At 57.4% G+C, this 21,273-nt stretch overlaps 5 protein-coding genes across 5 annotated transcripts; 3 read left to right on the plus strand and 2 right to left on the minus strand.

Annotated features, from left to right (window-relative positions):
* Positions 1-7,461: 7,461 nt before the first annotated feature.
* Positions 7,462-8,966, plus strand: WSC4 (Cell wall integrity and stress response component 4; the record flags this gene model as incomplete). Its single annotated transcript, XM_037323534.1, has 3 exons — positions 7,462-7,639; positions 7,771-8,060; positions 8,403-8,966. The coding sequence occupies 3 exons, from the start codon at positions 7,462-7,464 to the stop codon at positions 8,964-8,966; spliced, it is 1,032 nt and encodes a 343-aa protein (XP_037177445.1).
* A 1,190-nt stretch (positions 8,967-10,156) lies between these two features.
* Positions 10,157-10,682, minus strand: CGCA056_v008288 (uncharacterized protein; the record flags this gene model as incomplete). The annotated part of the gene is made up of 2 exons (XM_037323535.1): positions 10,157-10,311; positions 10,598-10,682. 2 exons carry the CDS (start codon positions 10,680-10,682, stop codon positions 10,157-10,159), a joined length of 240 nt encoding a protein of 79 aa, XP_037177448.1.
* A 3,119-nt stretch (positions 10,683-13,801) lies between these two features.
* CGCA056_v008289 (Transmembrane protein 184-like protein) lies at positions 13,802-15,692 on the plus strand (the record flags this gene model as incomplete). The annotated part of the gene is made up of 3 exons (XM_037323536.1): positions 13,802-13,841; positions 13,926-14,509; positions 14,559-15,692. 3 exons carry the CDS (start codon positions 13,802-13,804, stop codon positions 15,690-15,692), a joined length of 1,758 nt encoding a protein of 585 aa, XP_037177447.1.
* Positions 15,693-16,441: 749 nt separating this feature from the next.
* CGCA056_v008290 (Alkylated DNA repair protein ALKBH8-like protein) lies at positions 16,442-17,197 on the plus strand (the record flags this gene model as incomplete). Its single annotated transcript, XM_037323537.1, has 1 exon — positions 16,442-17,197. One exon carries the CDS (start codon positions 16,442-16,444, stop codon positions 17,195-17,197), a length of 756 nt encoding a protein of 251 aa, XP_037178113.1.
* Positions 17,198-18,015: 818 nt separating this feature from the next.
* On the minus strand, positions 18,016-21,156 carry CGCA056_v008291 (uncharacterized protein; the record flags this gene model as incomplete). Its single annotated transcript, XM_037323538.1, has 1 exon — positions 18,016-21,156. The coding sequence occupies one exon, from the start codon at positions 21,154-21,156 to the stop codon at positions 18,016-18,018; it is 3,141 nt and encodes a 1,046-aa protein (XP_037178114.1).
* Between the last annotated feature and the right edge of the window lie 117 nt (positions 21,157-21,273).

A 21,273-nucleotide genomic window follows, 5' to 3' on the forward strand; every position in this document is an offset into this window, starting at 1 on the left:
CCAAGTCGAGGACGTCAGTGGGTGGTTCGTCCCCCAAGGTCCCCAAAAAATCAGCTCACATCGCGTATCTGGGTCCGCGTTGCGGGTGCATCACTAGCCTCCGCGATGGCGACTTTTGGAGTTTTCTCTTTAGTGTATCCGTAGCGCGGTGCACGAGCCGATGAAGAGGCTCCATAGGTAGATATTGATGGGTCTCGGGTAGGAGCATTGTTATCAACCCACGTCCTCTGGGTAGATTCATGATCGTATCTACCACCGTAGTGAGCGAAGCTCGCTGCCAACCTCGATATGGGCATCACCATCAATGGATTAACTTATCCGCCGCAACAACGTGACCCGACTGACAAGACCGCCTCGTAACCGCATACCAGAGAGGGGGGGAGTTCCGCCCAGCGGCTTCATGTGACGGCCCTGCGGCCTCGTATCCTCTCTGATCCCAACCCAACCCATCCCATCCCTTTCGTATGCATGCATGCATTACCACCCACCCTCTCGCAGCTTTGCCCCTCTCCTCTGGCCCCCCTCCATCTCTACCGAGGGACCGCGCACCGTCACCCTCATTAACCCATTCGCCAATCGCGCGACAGACTCTGGAGGTGGTCAACAACAAAGAGCCTCCACGTCGATCGTCGTCGTCTGTCGTCGTGCGGGTGGGCGTCTCGCTCGGCGGGGCGGGCACGGCCAAGACTTCACCAGCGGCCGGCACGATGGCATTCCGAGGTGAGGCGTGCCCTAGTGCCGTCGCCGTGCGGAACCTCACTTGCCTCACTCTCGTCTTTGATCGTCGCTTTTTGCAGATGCAGACCGTTCAGAAGGTCGGGGGGATAGTGGCTGGAGATAAAAACTTCGTCTATCAGATGCGGGTAAAACTAATCACTGCGGCGACCTCGCCTGTCCCCTGCTGCCGATGGAGGAGACCACCCTCCAGGGGAATCGCTTACCTATCGGACCTTTGGACGCCAAATCTTGTTTTTGGCCGTCGACCTGCGGTGTGCTTGCTATCTGCTGCTCCGCTTGGAGTTGGCTTGCAGATGGGCGAATTGACTTTTTCCAGCAACACCTTAACCACCAAGTGCATTTTTGCTTTTTTTGCGGGAGCGATTCGGCGTGCATGCGATGACAGAGGACGAAACCCAGCTGACCGCGCGGCGGGTGGTCAGAACAAACGCAGCCAAGCCGGCATGCATCCTCATATTGAAGTTGTTCAATCAGTAAGTGAGGAATCTCAAATCTGAGAGAGAGAGTCAGCCGGAGTCGCCTCCCGCAACCTTCTGCAAGGCGTCGCCCGGTGCAGCATCGCGCATGCGCACTGCAGCATGAGACGTGAGAGTTTGCATGACCTTCTCCGGATTGGCCCTTTTTACGGGTAAGGCAAGAGAAGCTGCGTGATGATTACGAACGTCGGCGTCTTGTCATGTGGTGTATCGTGACGGTGCTTCACGATGTGCGCCGAGCTTAGTCGCGGAGCTGGGGGGAGGACTAACACGGCGCCGGAGAGTACCCAGCATCTCCTCCGACCGGAACATGTGAATTGGACGGCGCACGACGGGGAGTGGCCAACAACCGCGCTGGTCGCGAACTCTGACGGACCTTCCCCGGAGTTTAACCAAGGCACAGCAGCTGGGTATCAGATGCTTGCTTGCCGAGGGAGAAGAGTACTCATGAATGGTCTACTATTGTAAACTCTAGCCTCTCCCGCGCTGGACTTTGTGTGTGTTTTCGGAAGCCCGGGGTCAGGCAACGGGGAACATCGCGGCACGGCAGAGACCTTTTCGCTCTACCGTCATTGACCAGGTGAAGCGAGTGATTATTTCTCCGGAGAACTGCTGGAGCCAGTAAAGCGTCCGCGGCTTAAGAGGATTTGTCTGTGTGAGTGTGCCTCGGCAGATTGTCTGCTTTGGAAATAGCCAACACACTGGAATGCAAATCAAGATTAGGCTGCACCCCCGCGGCTCCGGTGTTGGACGAATGCAACCATTGCCACGAGCACGCCTCCCGCCCACGCCAAAGAAAGGGGGCAAGACCGTCATCGAGATATGTACACGCTGCCGCGTCCGAGCGGGCGAGCATTTCGTCTGGTCTTTATGGCTGCGGGCTTTTTGGGTTCGTTTAAGTGAGCACGGCAGCGCAAGGATGACGGGAGCAAAAGAAGAGACGACGATGGACTCGATGGCAGCGGCACGCAGGCACACAGACCGGACTAAGAGCTTAGAGCCCCAAAGACCAGGGCCGAGTGCGGTATGGTCTGCCGCGTGTTTGGCGCCGGCGCCGTCGACCTCTACCCCCTGGCCGAGGACGCCTAAAAATCAATGGTTCCAACGGGCAAAGGGCAAAGGGGGCGATTGGGGGTGGTTTTTTTCGGCAGCGGAAAGGGACCCTTGTAGGTTTGGCGGGAGATATTGAAGTGAGGGAGGACGTTGAGGGTGTAACCTGATGCGGCGCCTCAAACTTGGGCCGGGCGGGGGGCCTGCTAGGACACGGGGAGGCGGCGCGCGCATCTTAAGCCAAGTTTCGATGGTCGGTCGCAACCAAGATGACAAATTGGCAGCGATGCTAGGCTGCTATCGGCGAGCGCGAATGGGTTAGGTAGGGGGGACTGCAGCAGCGCAGTCGATGTTGTTGATGTGAGTGAGTGTGAGTGGGACGTGGGAAAGGAACGAGAAACAGTTGCTTGACCGGAAAGAGGGATGAGACTGCAGAGGGAGGATTCAGGTCCGGGGCCTCGCCTTTGACGGGCTCGAGACGGCCGGGGCGGGTCGGTGATTCATTGAGTGAAGCCGAGAGAACCGGTAGAAATGGAGTTTGATGGAACGGAAATGACTCGACGTGCCAGAGGAGAAGCGGTGTTTTAGTGATGATTCCCGCCCGGGGCAACGATAGGAATGATCGTGAATGTGCCCCGTTGCCGGCAGCCTGTTTTTGGTGAGACCCGGCGTCAGGTCGACCCGACGGCCAAAGAGAGAGGTGGGAAGGGCAACAAGCAGTAAAAGTATCAGATAGTAGGGTCCTCGTGCGATTTGTCTGCTTTCGCTGACCGAGACGACCGGCGGTCCCGGCCATGGCTCGTATTGACGCCGCGAACAATGGGAGGAAGACGCCCTCGAGGGATCCCCTCGTACAGCTCTGTCATAAGGCAAAGTCCGGATGGGGCCAAGGAACTGCGTTTGACTGGACTAGCAGCGGGAAGGACGCAGGGGACCTTCATAAACCGCAATTATTCCAATAAAGCGAAGGAGCACCACCACCCATGCCAATGGATGCCCTTCATAAGCTGAACAACACGACAACCCGGGCGGCGGGGAGTCGGGACAGAAAACGGGCAATTGCAATAGGTCACTGTTGTGTGTTTGAGAGTAGGCGAGATACCAAACAAAACGTGGACGCCCTGCACACAGCAGGAACAAGCAAAACGAAGGCAATAAAGAAGTTGGGTTGGGGGGTGAGTGGTGGATGCATCACGACTCAGACACGTCTTGGACACAATCAGCAGAGTGGGCAGAATTAAAATAAGCAAAGAGATGAAAGGGGCAGATTTCAGAGGTGAAGATCCAGCCAGCCAACAACGTGATTGCCGCCTCGCAGCTTTGGAATTTTCGATGTGTGTCTGTCGTTGCAGTGGCATCTGTTGGAGTTGTAGGATTGCCGCATTCTGGATGATGTGACGATGGAATAGTAAGGTACGGAGTGCGAAGTCAAGGTTGGGTGAGGTGGTAGGCGTCGTGTCGTTCGTTGCAACGCCTCTAGTGTAGTGTAGTGTAGTGTAGCGTAGCGCTGGCAACTGGATGTGCTGGACTGCACGCTGAGAGGCTGCGGCGGAATTCTTCCAAAATTGGGAGGGGGTGGCCCCCCTGGTTGCCTGTGCAGCGAGATCACCGCTGTGGGGTCGAACTCTGTCGTGTTTTTCAGCGCTTCACTTTTTTTCAGCGGTTCCATTGGGGAAGATTTGGAGCAGCGGACGAAGGATTTGGAGACCTCAGTCTCGGGGATGGTCTCGCTTGTTACCGCCGCGCAGCTAAGGTTCGCAGCCGGGCTACGGCAAGGGATGCGGGCATCATGCCTGCTGAATAAACATCGGCCAGGTACACAGATACACGTATCCGTACCCGACCTCGACTTTCTCAGATCCGCCTATCAGGCTCGCTCAGCTGTCATGGTGGCATGGTCTGTGCATGTCCGCTTGGCGATGGGGGAGTGACGACATTCGACAGGGTGTCAGGGGAACAGGGGGGTAAAGAGGCAGAATGCTGCAGCAGGGGGGTGCTGTGTCAATGGTGGTCTTCTCCCGCCGCCGCCGGTCTCGCGCAGTGACAGCCCTGAACAATGACAGTGCTGTGCTCTCTGTGCTCTCTCGTCAGATCATGGTGGCCGATGGACGGCATGGTGTCATGAAGTGTGCGCGTGTGTGTGTGTGTGCTGTAAGGGAAAGGGGGAAGCGGACAATAGCGGGAATAGGGAGTGAGGTAAGGTAGGTAATAAAGGCGGCTCAATCGACAGAGGTGAGGGAAGAGACGGCGTCTGTCTATCCACTCATGGCTCGCCATTTCGGCGACAGCCAGCGCCAGCGCACTCGGACCTGTCTTCTCGGACCGTCCGCACTCTGCGTTTGATTTCGATGTTCATCGAGACCCTGCACGCCTGACAAGTGCTAAACCGCTTCAGGGCAGCTCGGGATGGATGCGCCGGCCGCGCGGGCGGACTCTTGAGTGGCTGCGCCCGGGATGTCGTGTCGTCGTTGGCCGCCCATCTATCTGGCGTCGCCGCGTATTGCTCAATTCCCTGCCCATGGGCCGTAGGGCAGTGAGATGAAGAAAGGGAGTCCAGGTTGCCCGGGCATGGGGATTTGGAGAAGGTGATATGGATAAGGCCAGATAAGGTATGCCGAGTCTTATGTGCTGTTTTATGAAGAGAAAAAAAAAAAAGATTTCAGAGAGGCGGGCAGAAAAAATCCACCGCAAAGAGGCAGGAGACGAGGGCGAGGACCAGAAGCTCCCGATAGCAGGGCTCCTGCTCAATGGACGTGGAACCCGATTGGGTGGTGGATGCAACGGTGAACAGCGACAGCAGCATCAAACGCTGTGGTAGGACTGGCTTGGCTTGGTTCAATGGTGTTTCTTCTTGACGCCTGCTGTGCCATGTCTTGAGAGAGAGGTCCTGCTGGAGTGGTTATCGTGGCCGCCACCGCCAGTCTTCTGTCGGCTGTTGACGATTGAGAGTGCATAGTCATCGTGGCTGCATAACACAACACAACACAGCACCATAGGTAGCACAATGCCACCGAGATGCCTCAGTGTTGGACTGGATTCTGAAGACATGAGACCCATAGAATTGCCCGAACCCGAAGGCAGACGCCAATCCCTCGAGCAATTGGCTACCCGTTAGCCTTGAGGACTCAGGAAAGAAAAAGCCAATGGTGGTCGGGTCGTGTTCCTCTCTCAGTCCTGGTCCTGGTCTTGGGTCTTGGCTTGTTCGTGACCCTGGTCCTGGTCCTGGTCCTGGACAGTCTTGGAAGCACCCCGGTCACGTCAAACCCACTCTTTTCTGCAAGCTCCAACCACCCAATGGCAGCGCCAGTGGTGACTGTGACTGCCCCATTATTCTCCCGGGCGTCCATCCACTGCTTCCACGTCCTTGCCGTTTTGCGCTTGCTTCCCAGTCCACGTCCCAATCTCCAGTCGCGGTGAATCAGTGAGGTGTTTGGTCGATTCCTTTCCCATGCTGCTAGCGTCGACTTTCGCACCAGCCGTCATTTCCATCCACATCATCCGTCTGTCTGCCCTGCTTCTGCTTGCCTGCCTTGCTTAGCTGCTAACCTGGAATCGAATCGTCGACTGAGGTGAGGTGAGGTGCAGCTGCGACCCGGCTTCTGCCTTTTTACCTGTAACTTCCCTCCGCCGCTCCACCTCTGCTGCTCTGCTCTGCTCTGTCGATTCTGGGAACGTTGTCTTCCTCTCGCCTCTCGTTCCCTTCTCCCCTGCCTTCTTCCGCATTTCAGTCAAGCTCCATTCGTTTCTTCGGTTTTTTTTCTTCCATTCCTGCCCCCCGAGCACCTCTAAATTTTTACCTTTCCACCTTGGCTAGTCTGTCCAGCACCCCCCGGTCACCGTAGAGGGAAAAAACACAGAGAACACAGAGAGAGGAAGGAGGGAAATACCCAACACCACCACACAATCGCTTCGCTGCAGCACCCAGCATTCGTCTCTCGCTTCCCTGTCCTTGCCTGCTTGCTTGCTTGCTCGGGGTCTCACTCTGCTGCTGCTTCCACAATCTACATTGCCTACAGCCGCTGCCGGCGCCGCTCTTCTGCTACCTTTCCTGTGGCTGCAGTCTGCAGATACTATACTATCCGCGGTAGCTAGGTAGATACCTTCCAGGTTACTCCACGGATACCGGATCTCAATTGCGTTGCTGCTGCTGCTGCTGCTCGGCACCAGCCACTTCGCTCGCTTGCCTTCCTTGCCTGCCTCTTTCGCTTCCCTCCTCTTGGCTCCTGCTTCTTTTCTTCCCAGGACTGCCTGACCATCGACACCTCTAACCTTTCTTCACCTCACCTCACTCCTCGCCTCCTCCTCCTCCTCCTCCTCACCACCCAACCGAACCGGCACCTGATCCCAAGGACGCCTGGTATCCCACGACGGCATCATCCTGCCTGCCCTGTCCGACCTTGTGTGTCCTTCCTCCACCCCCAGGCACCAGGTTACTCCCTCGACGACACGCACACCCGGCACTTTCACCCAAGAAGGAGCGCCATAATATACCTCGACCACGCTTCGTCTGCTTGCGCACCCGGCGGTCTTGCCTTGTCTCAAAGGTCCCCAATTCTTATTCCCAATCCACGCGCTAGCTGTCTCTAGGGGCAATCATCCAGTCGCTTGGTCGGTGCTTGGCTTGCTTCTGCTAGTATCATTCCGCGCCTTCACCTTGATTTCGCCCACTTTCATCATTTCTGCCCTCCGTCCACACTTGGCACCAACAAATCTTGTACAAACGCCACGGCCCGGTCGACTTCCCTTCCTGCCCTTTTCCCAGAACCCTCCGCTCAACCGGCCACATCCTCGCTCGAGCAGGTACGCACTGGAGGCTCTTCTCGCTTGCTCGTAAAGAAGATCATCTTCCCTTCGACATCCTCGCCAGTTCGACCAGTCGAGACGTCTTCGTTGCCGTCTTCGCCACAGCGTCGACCCCCGTGCGGTTTCCCGACTGCCCTGTGTGGTCGTGTAGGACAAGCAACGGATCACACCTTGGAAGTGGGATTTTAACCTTTCCTCCCGCTGCCCACCGACCGATCCAGACGTCAGATGTCAGCTTTGTGAGGCCTTGACTCCGGGAATTGTGAGTCCTAGATCTCCCCCAGTCATGGGTTCCGAGCCTATGCCGGAACCTAAAATATTCTTTCCCCTCAGTTTCCAACACCGACGCTGACTGCTACTTTCTTTTCAGACTTGCCCATCGCAAAACAGAAAAATGGCATTCACCGATCGATTCACGAGATGCTGGGCCATCTTTGCCCTCGTCATTCTGTCATGTGCCGCGCTGGCCAACGCCACGCCCGACCCTAGAATGCTCGACTCCAGGATGTTGGAACCAAGACAGCTGAAGCAGACGCTCTGCTCAAGCTCAAACACGGCATCAATGGGCGCAAGTACGTCTACGAGTTCCCTGAAGGCAAAGCGGCGGTTCAATGGATCGACATCGACGTCGTACTCCCTGCCAGCCGATACGAGCCTTCGTATGAATTACATTTGAAAACCCAATACTAACATGGGGCCACAGATCTCAGTATATGGCAGACTAACGGTCTCTGTTCCGACTTTTGCAGAGGCAAGAACTTCGCCTTCGCCATTGTTCAGTACCAGTCTTGCTGGTGCTCCGACGTCGCCCCGGCCGCGTCCTCCGAAGCCGATGTCGAAGACAAATGCAACGACATTTGTCCCGGCTACGACACCGAGAAGTGCGGTTCACGACCGAACTGGTACGGGTACATTCAGTTGTCAAAGACCCCTACTAGCACCGCAGGCGGCGATGCCGCCACTACCTCTGCTGCTGCGGCGTCAACAACACAAGTTAGTCCCCCCCCCATTCCTGATGTTTCGTGAAGCGTATGCATGATTTCTTGTGTGATTTTCTTGGCCGATGAATTTCGTCACCTCACCAACCCATGTGATGCCCTGGCTTAATCGTCTGGAACCAGGCCCCTCCGGCCCCTGTCCCAACAACCGTTCAAGTCACAGTAACTGAGACTGAGACACCTCAGAAAACGACAACCTCCGACCCAACAACGTCGACGACCCCGTCAACCACTTCAGTACGCCTCAGCAACCCCCATCAACACGCCGTAAATCGATTGTCAATTCCGTAGATGGCAACGTGCGTTTCTCGAGAGTTGATGCTGACTTGTGTGCTAGACAACGACGACATCGAGAAAACCGCAGACGTCCGTCCAGACCGTCACCGCCGATGGAACCGTTAGGACTGTTACTGTCACTCCTACGGCTACGGGAACCGATGGCGCGACAGGGGCCTCAGAGCTGTCCCCCTCGAGCTCGGCATCGTCATCGAATGGACTGAGCACCGGTGCCGTCGTTGGAGTGGTAGTGGGAGTTATTGCGGCAGTGGTAGCATTCGCAGGACTAGGTCTCTTCCTGTTCTTCCGACGACGCAAGCAACACCAGGAGAACGAAAAGTACGACGAGCCCAGCCACCGTGGCAGCTCAGCCGGTATGACGGGCTCACCGCGTAATCCCGAAATGGTTGTGACAGTTGATGGTGGACGATGGGATGCCGACTCGACCAGCGACCACCGCCGCAGTCGCCTCATGGCACACGATCCTCGCATGGAGCCCCTCGGAAGGGGCCTGTACCTGAACAACAAGAGCGCCGAGAGCATCAACACATTGCGCGACGACCAAGATTATTCCCGCAAGGTTCACAAACCAGTCTTGCGGGCGACCAACCCCGATCCTGAATGAGGGGATGGGGACATCGGGCGGATCCGGATGACAACACATCATCATTAACGAAGCACACGATTTCGGCCCCATTACAAATTTTCGGTCTTTGCATTGCGCTTTTGAGATACCAGGGCGGCGTTTCGTTTTCATTTCACAGAACAGAATAGGGAAGGGCATTGGATGAGGTGCCCTCGCTGCAACACCGGGCACGGGAGGGCCCTCGGACGAAAGTCAACGACACCTGCAGCAACACGGTATGGGCATCAGACCACTGAGTCACGGACACGAACGCACATCATCACATGGGCAGCACGAGGGCCACCGACTGATGGGTGGCATAATTTAGATTCGTTTTCACCCCCTTGGATTTGCGGTTTTCGGCAACATGACGGGAGTGCAAGATGAAAGCAAGGAGACGAAGAATAGTACTATAATCTGCACTCAGTGGTCGCAGAAGATGAGACTTGCCATCGGTATGAGATTTGGCCATGGGTCCATTGGTATAATGATGGACGGCATCTGTACATACAGGGGCGAAACGTGGACTGGACGCCAGTCAGCCACGAGCGGCTGGGTGGGAGAGATTGGTTACAGACGGTAACAATTGACACCGTTACGCGTTCACAGGACACAGTTCATGGGTGACGGTGCTCAGAAGACACGTAGTAGGCCATTGGCAATGCGGGGAGGGTCGCACGACAGTTGTCGAGCTGAGCTGCCGTGGGCCACAGGTCGTGTAGCCACGAGGGTCTCGGGCAAGGGCAGCGTGCAAACAGCGTCCTCTCCATGATCGTCATGAGCACCGGCAAGCGCACGGAGAAAAGATATATTCACTTCTAATCGCGAGAATCTTAATAACACAATAGACACGTAAACGATGTTTCAAGGGATGCAGTCCCCTATCTGGTGTGCAACAGATGTGATGTTCAGATCTGTTCTAATCGCCGCCGTTGTCTCGGAATCATGGCCTCGATTCCTTCCTGGCTCGGGCCGGAGCCGTTTGGGGGGGTGTCAAGCCCGTTTGCCCCAGGAAGGGATGGATGGATGAATGGGGGAGACTTTGCGCCGCGGCCCCCCTTACGCCGGTGCGGTCCCGGGCGGGCTCACGGACGCCGGTGTGCGTATTCGATACGGCGGACGGGATGATCCCCTTGCCGCCGTCGTGAAAGGCCTTGCTGGCTGTGAATGATATGATCTGACGACATGGCTTACTCTGTATTTGACCCACCGCAGTTCCATCCTTCGCGTAGGTGTGCACTGATTTTGAATTCCATGGAGGGTCGGGGTCGGGTGCGGATAGCGAGTTCCTGCCGATCGCTATTTGCAAAAGTTTGCGTGCGCGTGCGAGTGTGAGTGAGTGAGTGAGTGTCAGAAGCTGATGCCATTTTTCTTAATTTTTTATTTGAGTTGGGTGTTTTATGGACATGGATTGTGGCACATTTTGCGCAGCTGGGAAAAAAAAAAAAAAGCTTGGCCTTTTATGATGGGTGTGTTGAAACGTTGAAACGGACGGGAAGGGAAAGGATGAGCTGTGTGATCTGATTGTGTTGGTGGACTGGGGATTGGAATACGGGTTGCGTGTGGGATGGGATTTTAGGGGTCTTTTGGGCGATTGCAATTGGTGACCGTTGCGGTCTTAGTGTTCTCACATTGCGCTTGCAATCTTCTGGTGATCTCACTTGCGAAGAGGATGGGAAGATGTTGCCGCCCTCGGGCGATCGCTGTCAGCCGCATCGTCGAAGCGCGTTCAGGGGTTTTCACGAGGCAAGAGGTTGGAGATCGCGACGAGGCTTGGGGCTAAGGACCGACTCTGTCTCGATGACGCGACGCGGAAACGAGTTTAAATCCAGTAGTTTTGCAGATTTTTGCGGCTGGGAAATTTGGAGGCGTTTGTAAGTGGCTTCGTCGTTCCGTGGGGGAAAGGGGGATGCCGCGAGCTAACGGAACCTCCGTCTGTTGTCGGCGTGCTACCACCAAGGGGGTTCGGCACCGCACCTTGTGTTTGGTTCTTTACGTTGAGGTCAAAGTCAAAGTCCTCTGCCCTACTCCCTACTGCCGTTGATCTGGGTATGTGTCCCGTGGAAAAAAAACCATCCAACGGCGGGCGATGCTTCGAGTGCCGATTGATAACGGCCGAGATAAGAATAATATTTGACGCGGAACACAGGAAGGGAGAGAGAGACACGGGAGCGAGGGTCAGAGGAAAGTCGCATGTTTCGAAACAGAGTTGGGGCTATGGGAGACTTGATGCTTGGGGACAGATATTTGGTAGGGTCCTGAGTGTAATTTCAGACGATGGTTGTACGGTGGATGTTGGGAATTAAAGATGTTTTGGGGGCTGCTGAAAAGTATTCCAAGGGATGATGTCTCTTGTGAAAGAATGATGCACGTTTGGGGGAGATGGCGATGTTGGTTTGACTCGTAGTCCCGCATGTCGGGATCCACACTCTCTCGTATTGATGTACGGCGGCGGGTTGGGATTGTCGCTCACTGCCTTGATCCGGGGCTGCGTGTGCGCAGTACGAATACGCCGCATGGTGGCTGCCTTTGGGTCGTCCACTGTGGCTGAGGGCTGGGAATAGCTTCAGCTAATGTTTTTTTAAGCTCAGCGCGGCGGAAAGTGGGCGGGTGTTGTGGTGCCGGGACTTGGGCGGGCGATGCTTGGCATAATACTTCGGATGCATTGAGTTTTTTTAGTCTGCGGTCTAAGTAACCCGTCCCCCAAGTCGCGATGGGACGTGTATGTTTGCCGCGGCTGGCTTCTGAATTGAAAAGGACGTGACGTCGTCGTCGTTGTTGTCGTTGCTGTTGTCGGGCGTGGCTCGCCTGCCAACATGTCAAACGTCCGCAGTGTTCGTCTCATCAAAAGTTTTCTCGCGTTTGATCACCCTCCTTCGTCCGAGTTTGCGAGGTGTCGTGCAACGACGGGGACTTCAGGAGGTCCCGGCTTCGGCGGTGGTGGTCGTGGTCGGCGGGAGGAGGAATGAGAAGACAAGTCCCTGCATAAGGCGAAGTCTGAGATTCGTCCGGGGAATTTTTCTTGGTACGGATACTTGGTATGACTTGGTTTCCGTTTGGAACTGTTTTGTTATTCGTTCTCCGTGCGTGTGTGCGTCTTCTCAATGGATGTCTTCATTAAACCCGGATGCTGGCCGCGACCGCCGCTCGGGAAGGTGAGGGAGGGAGCCATGTTTCCTTTCCCGTGGGCCCCTCCCCTTGCCCGCTGCCCCCCTCCCTGGTTCCGAATTCCCAGGGCCTTATTTGGAAATCAAATAAGATGCCCCGTAAGTGTACGCGTTCCCGTAAGTACCTATGCGACGGACGATGTGATGCGCGGTGCTGCTTGGTGCGATCGATGGCTGGCAGAGCCTCTCTCTGGCACTCCCTCTGTCTGTCCGTGACCTGCGCGGTTCGCGATGGTGTCTGTGAGGTGAGCGAGGTCAGCACTAAAGTGCGTCATACCAGATGCTAGGCCACTTCGTCGTTAATGCGATGGGTGAGAAGTTGGGACGGTTTGGAAGAAATAGGTGCGCGAGATGCAGCATGATGCAAAAGGCGAATGGCGTCTGGCCATTCACATGGAAGGAGAACCCCTGAAGGAGGGTGCTGTGCTGGCCCGGAGGCGGAAGGGAGGTCGCTGCTGAATGGACGGTGCCTTCGTCAGCGGCCCTGTAATCTTAGCGCGCCGCCTTAGCGACCCTTGGCACAGCCACTCGACAAACGGGGGGCTGCAGCGAGACGCAGCGCAACAGACGGAGCAGCACCGGCCCAGCAGTGGAGGGGAGGAGGAGCAGGAAAGCAGGAGGAGCTGGGCGGAATGGATGGATGGATGAGATGGGATTGGCATGGGACAGGCTACCAAGAGCCATCATCTCACACTGGACTGGACTGGACTGCCATTTGCTGACCCCGGATCCTGCTCCTGGCTTCCCACCTTACCTACCATTGCCTACCTTACCGCACATCCAATCCCGGTGGCTCATACCGTTGCTCATTCGTGTCTCGCCTCTCTCTCAAGTCTCCATTCCCCTCCGCTTTCGCATCCTTTCTCTTGTTTTTTTTTTTTTCTTTCCCTCCTCTTCCCAAACCATTCTCTTGGCTGTCAGCTTTACGACAGCCTCTGTTCTCGGGTGCGTCTTCTGTTTCATTCTTCGACCTCAGGGGGAACCGCCTTCGACCGTCCCCCTTTCTTCCAGTACTATCTTATTTTGGTCTCTTGTTGCGGCATCGGGAACGAACACAGAACAGATGCGACGAGGACAGCAGCTGCAGCACGGAAAAAGATAGGATACTCGAACGACGATTGTAATTGCGCACGCGCGACGGCCGGTAATTTTTTGTGGAATCTTGCAAGAGGAGGATCGACCTGGGACATTGTTGGGGGGACCTGGCGACCTCACACGACACACGACCACACACCACGCTCCAACCGAACTGCGACTCGCGACTCGCGACTCGAGAGCCGGAATCCTGGGCAAAAGAGAGGGAGGGCGTTGCATTGCAGTGCGTCAGGCAATCAAAAGAGGAGGAGATAACCTCACTGGACCCTTACTCTTTTCTTTTTGATCCTTTTCTACGTCGTCTCGTCCGGCCGTGCTCGCGAGAAGGAACACCCTCCTCCGCACCACCACCGAGCAGCCACGAGCGACAAGCTCCGCCAAGACCTGGGCATCCGCTCTGGTACCTGCAGCCGACGAGTCTTGGCACTCACAAACCCAACCCACGCAACGTCACCGTCCACACCGAACCTCGACTTCCTCGATCCCGCGACACCTCTTTCCCGCTGTCTCGCACCTGGCCCAACCTTCTGCAGCACCCAACGGCCACCCCTTCGTGGGCGCTGAACCGTCAATATGAATTTGACGTGTAATTCCACCCTCGAGGACATGAGGAGTACGTCATCCAGCTAACCCGCAAATCCTCCCTCCTGCTCCGGCCGCCCGAATGAAGCTAACAAATGTCTCTCCCGTGCTCCAGTCCTCCCCGGCTCCGAGATCCTCATCGCCGGCCCGTTGACCTTCCACGACCTCGCCCTCGTCATCGCCGGCTCCTGTACCATCATCGCCATCAGCCTGTCTCTCTACCTAGTGTTCATGCACGCGAACAACTACACGAAACCACGAGAGCAGCGCCAGATCATCCGTATCCTGTTCATGGTCCCCGTCTACGCCGCCTCATCCTTCCTCCAACTATACTACTACTGGCATGCCGTCTACTTCCAGGTCATGAGCGACTGCTATGAAGCCTTCGCCATTGCTTCCTTCTTCTCCCTCATGTGCCACTACCTGGCCCCGGATCTACACACTCAAAAAGAATACTTCCGCAACCTGCACCCCATCAAGCCCTGGGTCTGGCCCCTGAACTGGTTCGCCAAGTGCTGTGGTGGTGACAGAGGACCCTGGCGCACGCCCAAGAGCGGTTTAACTTGGTTTAACATCAACTGGATCGGTATCTATCACTATGTCTTTATCCGTGTTGCCATGACCGTCACCGCGGTTGTCTCTCAATACTTCCACAGATACTGCGAGAGCTCCAACAACCCGGTCTTTGCTCACATTTGGGTATGTCTCCCTGCTTGCGCACATTGAGGGTCTCCACTGACAGCCATAGGTCATTTCAATCAACTGTGTAGCCGTGACCATCGCCATGTACTGCGTCATCCAGTTCTACGTCCAGATGCGCGAAGCTCTTGCACCGCACTCGCCCTTCCTCAAGGTCCTGGCAATCAAGCTAGTCGTCTTCTTCTCCTTCTGGCAGGTCACCTGTATTTCCGTCGCCACATCTACTCTCGATCTCGTCCACCCGAACGAGGTCCTCGCCTATCCCGACATTAAGGTCGGCATCCCCGCCTTACTACTATGCTTCGAGATGGCACTCTTTGCCCTCCTGCATCTCTGGGCTTTCCCGTGGAGACCATACGCTCCCGGCGCGAAACCTACCTTCTATCCTACGCCCGACTCCCGAGACCCCAACGCTCACCCGCGCGAGAATGAGCATGGGCCTCCATCCGGAGGCTGGCTCGGTTTTGGTGCCATTGGAAATGCGCTCAACCTTTGGGACTTTGTCAAGGCCTTCGGTCGTGGCATGCGCTGGCTCCTCTGCGGTGTCAAGCGTCGCAAGGAGGACCCTAGCTACAAGACGGCCGCCAGCCTGGATATGGATGATCTCGACAAGGGCGACACCTCCTACGCCCGCCCCGGGGCAAAGAGTACCGACCATCTTCCCATCGCAACCGAATTCCGCCGCAGCACCTACCTGCAGCCTTCGAGGCCGCCGCCACGTCCCGCCCGCGCCGACAACGAAAGCGACAGCCTCATCGCACACGCTCAGCCTCACGCTTCCGAGATGTCGCCGCCGCAACGCCCAGCGAGACCTGTATCACCAATGTCCCCCATCTCGCCTTACCAAGATAAGAGTTACGAGGCGGCCGGCATGGTGCCCGCCTGTCATCCACCACGCGAGGCATACCACCCGCAACGCGATGCCGACGCCGAGTGGGAAAGAACAGCTTTAGCGCCGAGCCCCGGAATGCCACCAAATGCCGTGGCTCCAAGTCCCACTGCCACTGGTCCACGGGACCTGACGCAACAGCGAATTGGGGAGGCTCTGTGGGGAGCGCGTAGCCCTGTGCCTGAAAGCCCTGTCTTGCCGCACACAGATCAAATGCCGACTGTGCAGAGGAGCGGGCAGCAGGGATATAACCAGGGATATAACCACAATGCTGGACCCGGGCAGGCTTTCTAAGCCGGGGTCGTGAATTATAACTCGTGGCGTGACCCATTCCTATATATATTTGGGATTTATCGCGATGAGGGGCTCTTGTATCATAGAGACGGATGGGTTTGACCTTTTTGCATGCATGGGTTGGCGTTACTTTTACGAGATACCACATCATTTAGCTGATTGGGAACGACACTACAATTTCATGAAGTTTATCAACTTGAATTCCGTTTCCCAGTGCCACTGTTGACCTCATTGTGGATGAGAATATAGTATTGAAGTGTTACGCTCAGTCGGTATCAAAGAGCGCCTTGAACCGCACAGCCAATAAGCAAAGGGAAAGGCTAAGACAACCCCCGTGAGACCGGTGCACATCCGCGTGGGCGTCCGATCCTCCGCCCGATTCCCGACACTGGACCCACTCTTTTCGCGGTTCGTGCGACTTCAATCGACTCACTCGACGGCCCTTGTCAATTTTTTTGCGGAAACGTTGAAAATGGCATGAGCTAATGATCTCCTTGCGTACACTACAGCGATCAAATTGGGAGAATCTTAAGGTTTCAATACCTCCTTAATACAAGGAAAAAGAACACGACCAGTCATCTGGTGAATTTCTCACAAAAGCCCCACCCCCGCTTGAACGATTTCGCCCACCATCAAAATCAGCCGACGGGACGGGAACGAATCAACCCTGCGGTCTTCTCTCACGCCAACCATTCATTACCTTGCCGCAGGTTTGAGTAACGAAAGAGTTCTCCCAGACGCGCACGCCAATGGAAGAACTCCCGACCGAACCCCGCGGCCTCTTCTGGCAAGACGACTTCATCACGGCGGAGCACGAGGCGCGGCTGATCGACATCTTCCGACACGAGCTCGAGTGGCCGACGGACCGCGGCACGGGCCGGCTGTCGCTGCATTACGGGTACACTTTCGACTACAAGACGTTCGGCGTGGACCCGGCCGTGCCGTTCCGCGCGTTCCCGGAGTGGCTGCGGCCGCTGATCCCGACGCGCGAGGGCCGCGACCCGGACCAGGTGTGTCTGCAGCACTACCCGCCGGGCGCGGGGATCCCGCCGCACGTGGACACGCATAGCGCATATGACCAGCTGTATGCGCTGAGTTTGGGGAGCGGGGTTGTGATGCAGTTTTCGAGGGTGAGGGCGAAGACTGCGAAGAGTGGTGAGGGTGAGGGCGAGGGTGCTGAGAATGAGGGGGAGGAGAAGGAGACGGTGGAGGTTGATTTGACGCCGCGGAGCATGTTGCAGATGTCGGGGGACTCGAGGCTGCATTGGACGCATGGGATCCGGAAGAGGAAGACGGATACGTTGAAGGATGGCACGGTGAGGAGGAGGGAGGACCGGTGGAGTATCACGTACCGCTGGGTGAGGGAGCCGGCTGTGTGCGAGTGCGGGGATGTGAGGTTGTGCGATACGGCGCAGAGGAGGGCGGGGATCGAGAGGGAGTATCGGTGGAAGAAGGGGGATGCGGAAGGGGAGGAGAAGGGCGAGGAGGGGGTGAAGGAGGGGTGAGGTTGTGGGGAGGGCCTTGGACTGTATGGGAGATGGGGAGATGATGGTTGGATTGCAGTTATGAGATACCCGCTTGCGAGCGCTGGAAAAGAAAAAGGTGCAGTGTTACGCATGACACGAAGTGTTGCGGGAAGGGGCTTTCAGTGCGAAAAGACCCATCATCTGCTTTCAGAGACCTCTTCAACTCATTCGATACGACACATGTTTGAGGCGCAAAGTTGCTCCGGGGCAAGGGCTCGCATGCGCAAAGGCTTTGACAACCTTTGGCACAACAAAACGATCCGCGACCTCGATAAAGCTAATCATCCTACTATTTACAGCTCACAGCGAAGCAAGCACCGACACATGCAACATTCCAACCATGTTCAATTTCAACCTCTGGAGCAATCCAAGCCCGGGGTTCATCTACCTGCCTCCATCTCCTCCCTCAAACTACCCATTGACGTAGGATGATGTATCACCCGCCAATGTAAAAACGATTGTATAAACACAGAAGCGAGTGAATAGAACCAAGCCCCTTATTTCAAAAGCAAAATCCAAAAAGCCGTCTCCCATCCATTTCCGGAGCATGTTTCGCTTTCTCGTTAAAATACAAGCAAAACCCGCCGCCTTCCATTTGCAAATAACCCAGAATTCCCCAACTCGCGCCGTCGACCCATGATGACCCATGTACACGTATCGTCTCGTCTCGTTCTCCGAACAGGAGCAATGTTGGAGACAGCACATCTCCAGGCGGAAGAAACACAGACGCCAGTGCAGAAATGTGGTGGAAGATACAAGGAACCGAACCGAGAGGGCCCGGCAAACGACGTAGCCCGTTAGTGGAGCGATGGACTGCTCTCCCGGCTCTTCGTCTCGAAATTCTCCACCATCTCCAACACCCTCGTCTTCGGCCTCGCGACGCTGACGACCTCCGCCGTCCTCAGCGTCAGACTAGGCCTCGGCTCAGACTCTTCTCTGACCCTCAACCCGCCCCCGCTGTCGTCCTCTTTGGGCGGCGGTAGATGCACCAACCTCCTGCCCCTCGTCGGCGACAAGGATACGCCACCGGGTGACTCTGGTCTGCTAAACGCCATTGTGATGTCCTCCTCCGCGACCTCCTTGCCCTTGCCCTTGTCTCTGTAGTCTACCACCAGACCCGCCTTCTCTGGATCGTGCACCAGCCTGTCCAGCTCGTCCAGCTCGTCTCTGTCCGGGTCAACAAGCACCGCCTCCTCCTCCTTCTCGACCTCCGCATTGACAACACGTAATCTCTCCTTCGGCACCGTGAACATGACCTGAACAAGCCTCTGCTCGATGGCCTTCTCGATGTCCCACTCGTCCAAGGACTTCTGATCAACATCCCAATCATGCCTGCCCTGCTTCCTCCTCAGCAGCTCGGCGCCCCCGATGCCAGACAACCCCACCAGACGCGGCTCGTAGTCAGAGCTGACCTGGTCAAGCGACAGCCGCCTCGGCAGATCATCCTCCTTGCTCGAGTCCGACGACTCGTTCGGGTTCCCGCTAAACACCCGCCTCAGACTGCCCAGCCACCCCAGCGACCGCCGCGGCTTGTGCTTGCTCGGGCTGCTCGGGATGTGTATGTAGTCCTCCTCGTCGTCGTCGGGCGACTCGTGCAGCGGCTTCTGCCCGCGGTGCAGCAGCGAGGGCCCTTCCGCCTGCAGCGCGTTGAACGTCGTCTTGGCCGTGGAGTACGTGTGTCCGCTGCTGCTGGACGAGCTCGACGTGCCCACCCTGCCGTCCGTGATGATGGTCAGGTTCAGGTTATTTGGGCCGGCGCTGTTGCGCTTGGCGGAGGCGCTGCGCGTCGGCAGGCTGATGGCGCTGCGCGCCGACTCGGAGACGTTGCTGGCGGTGCGCTCGTCGTCGGCCATGCTGGCTCGCGACCGCATCGACGCGCGCCGCGAGGGCGAGGAGCGCTTTCCGGTGTTGCGCCGCGCGGGCATCTGCGCGAGGAGCGCCTCGGCGGCGTCCACGTCCGACTGCCAGTCTTGTACTTCCGGGTCGCGCCGCATGAGCGCTTCGGGGCTGGGGGTCATGGAGTTGCGGTTCCCTGGGACGAGGACCGGCACGGAACCGGAACCCGTGGGTGTGGTGAAAGGGTCCGCGTAGGCCGGTGTCGTGGGCGTCACGGGCTCCTGGTTGCGTTGTCTGGCCTTGGCGTTGTCCGGGTCGTCTTCGTCTGCTTCGTAGATGGGGTGGATGTGGCCTGGCGTCGTCAGGGTGGCGGCGGGTTGGTACGCGCTCCTGGCTGCTCGTGGGATGGGTTTGCGAGGGATGAGGAGGCCGGATGGCTGCTGATAGGTGCCGTAGCTTCCCTGATTGGGGGTTCTCAGGGACTCGTACCCCAGTGTTCTGGCGCCGTCGTCGTAGGGGTCGTGGCCTCCGGTGTACCAGGCGTGATTTGTCCAGGGGAAAGCAGACGGATCGTGCCGCTCCAACATGTCGTCTTCCGGGTGCAAGAAGTGGGAAGCATCCTGAGCGAGGGAGCGCACCGCTTCGTCTCGAGCCTGCTTCTTCTTCCTCAGATGCCTCTTGTAGCAGAAGTAGACTAGGAAAGCACCAAGAACGGCGGCGAGCCCCACGCCCAGGCCGACTCCGAGACCAATCTTCTTGATGTTGTCGTCAGACGCGCCGCTTGAGCCTGATGTTGTGCCGTGGTTCGGGTTCGAGTAGCTCGTCGTCCACGACATCGACGTCATGTTAAGGAACCGCAGCCCAGTCCCACTCGATTGCCTTTTCGTCTTGGGCCCCGAGCTCGAGATCTCGTATCCCCCGTACACCATCATTACGTTCCCGGGCAAGATCGCCGCCCCGTGTCCGAAGATGCCGCCGCTGGGCTGCTGCGTCGGAATCTCCCACGTCCAATCTCCATACGTATCCCCCATCTGCAACACCGCCAGCTGCGGCGAAGCAGCCTGCGACACGCTCCCAACCCATCCGCCCATTACAATAAGCGCAGTGCCGTCCTCGTTCAGCACAGCAGTGTGCCCAGACCGGCTCTCCACCTCCGCATTTCTCCTCACCACCCCCTTAACGGCAAGCTCGCTGCTCCCCGTCCTCACAGCCCCGACAGTCGCAAAGTTCCACGACTCCTCCGGCAGGTTCCAGATCGCGGCCGAGCTCATGTTGATGAACGCCTGTTGCGTGTGCCCGCCGAGCAGCACATACCGGTTCTGCTGCGTCACGACCCCAGACCGGTTCGAGATGGACGGGCTCAGCGCCGTAAACGAGAACCCGGCCTCCGGGAACGCGGGGCCCTTGCCGGTTATGAAGCTCGCCGCGTACGGCCCTGACGAGCTGCTGCTGTCCGACGGCGCAACCCGCAGCATCGCCTTCGTGTACGTCCCGTTCTCCTGCCACGTTGACTCGTCCGTCGTCGGGCTCAGACACATGCCGCCGAACGAGTACAGCACCGGCTGCGACATCGTCGGCGCCAGCGTCGCCGAAAAGCTGATGCCCGCGCCGAGGGCGTACGGGCCGGCATCCGAGTCGGCGGAGCTCGGCAGCGACGCGGCAGTCTTGGACCACGAGCCGGCGGTGTAGCTCCACACGTCGTAGCCGTCGTCCGCCGCGCAGTCCCCCGCCTGCACCACGATCGTCCCGTTGTCGGCCATCGCAGGCAGGAAGGCCGTCGTCTTGCTCGCGCCGTCGAGGAAGGGCAGGCTGCTCGATATCGCCTGCAGGCTGGCGGCTCCGTCGACTGTCGAGGAGACGTTTAACGATAGCAGTTCGACGCTACTGCTGCTGCTGCCATGGTGGAAGATGTATGCGAGGCCGTTACTACTGGCGTTGGCTGGTACGCCGGGCTGCGTGGGGGAGAGCAGGATTGTCGTCGGGACGTAGGGGAAGGTCTGCTGCGCCGTCACGGCGGAGGACAGCAGCAGCGCGGCGAGGGTGGTCCTCCGGGCATCGAGGGCCCGTCGGCCATTTGTCGTCGTCGTTGTCGATGGCACCATCGTGTGAGGTGTGTTCGTTTTGTCGCGGGCGCGTATCGTGGTCCCGTTTCTGTGTTGTTCGTATCCGCCGACCGCTATGCGGCAGCCACGTTCATGATCTTCCTCCCCCGATCCTTG

The sequence above is a fragment of the Colletotrichum aenigma genome (assembly GCF_013390185.1).
Source record: "Colletotrichum aenigma strain Cg56 chromosome Unknown KSG_Cg56_contig05, whole genome shotgun sequence".
NCBI lineage: Eukaryota > Fungi > Ascomycota > Sordariomycetes > Glomerellales > Glomerellaceae > Colletotrichum > Colletotrichum aenigma.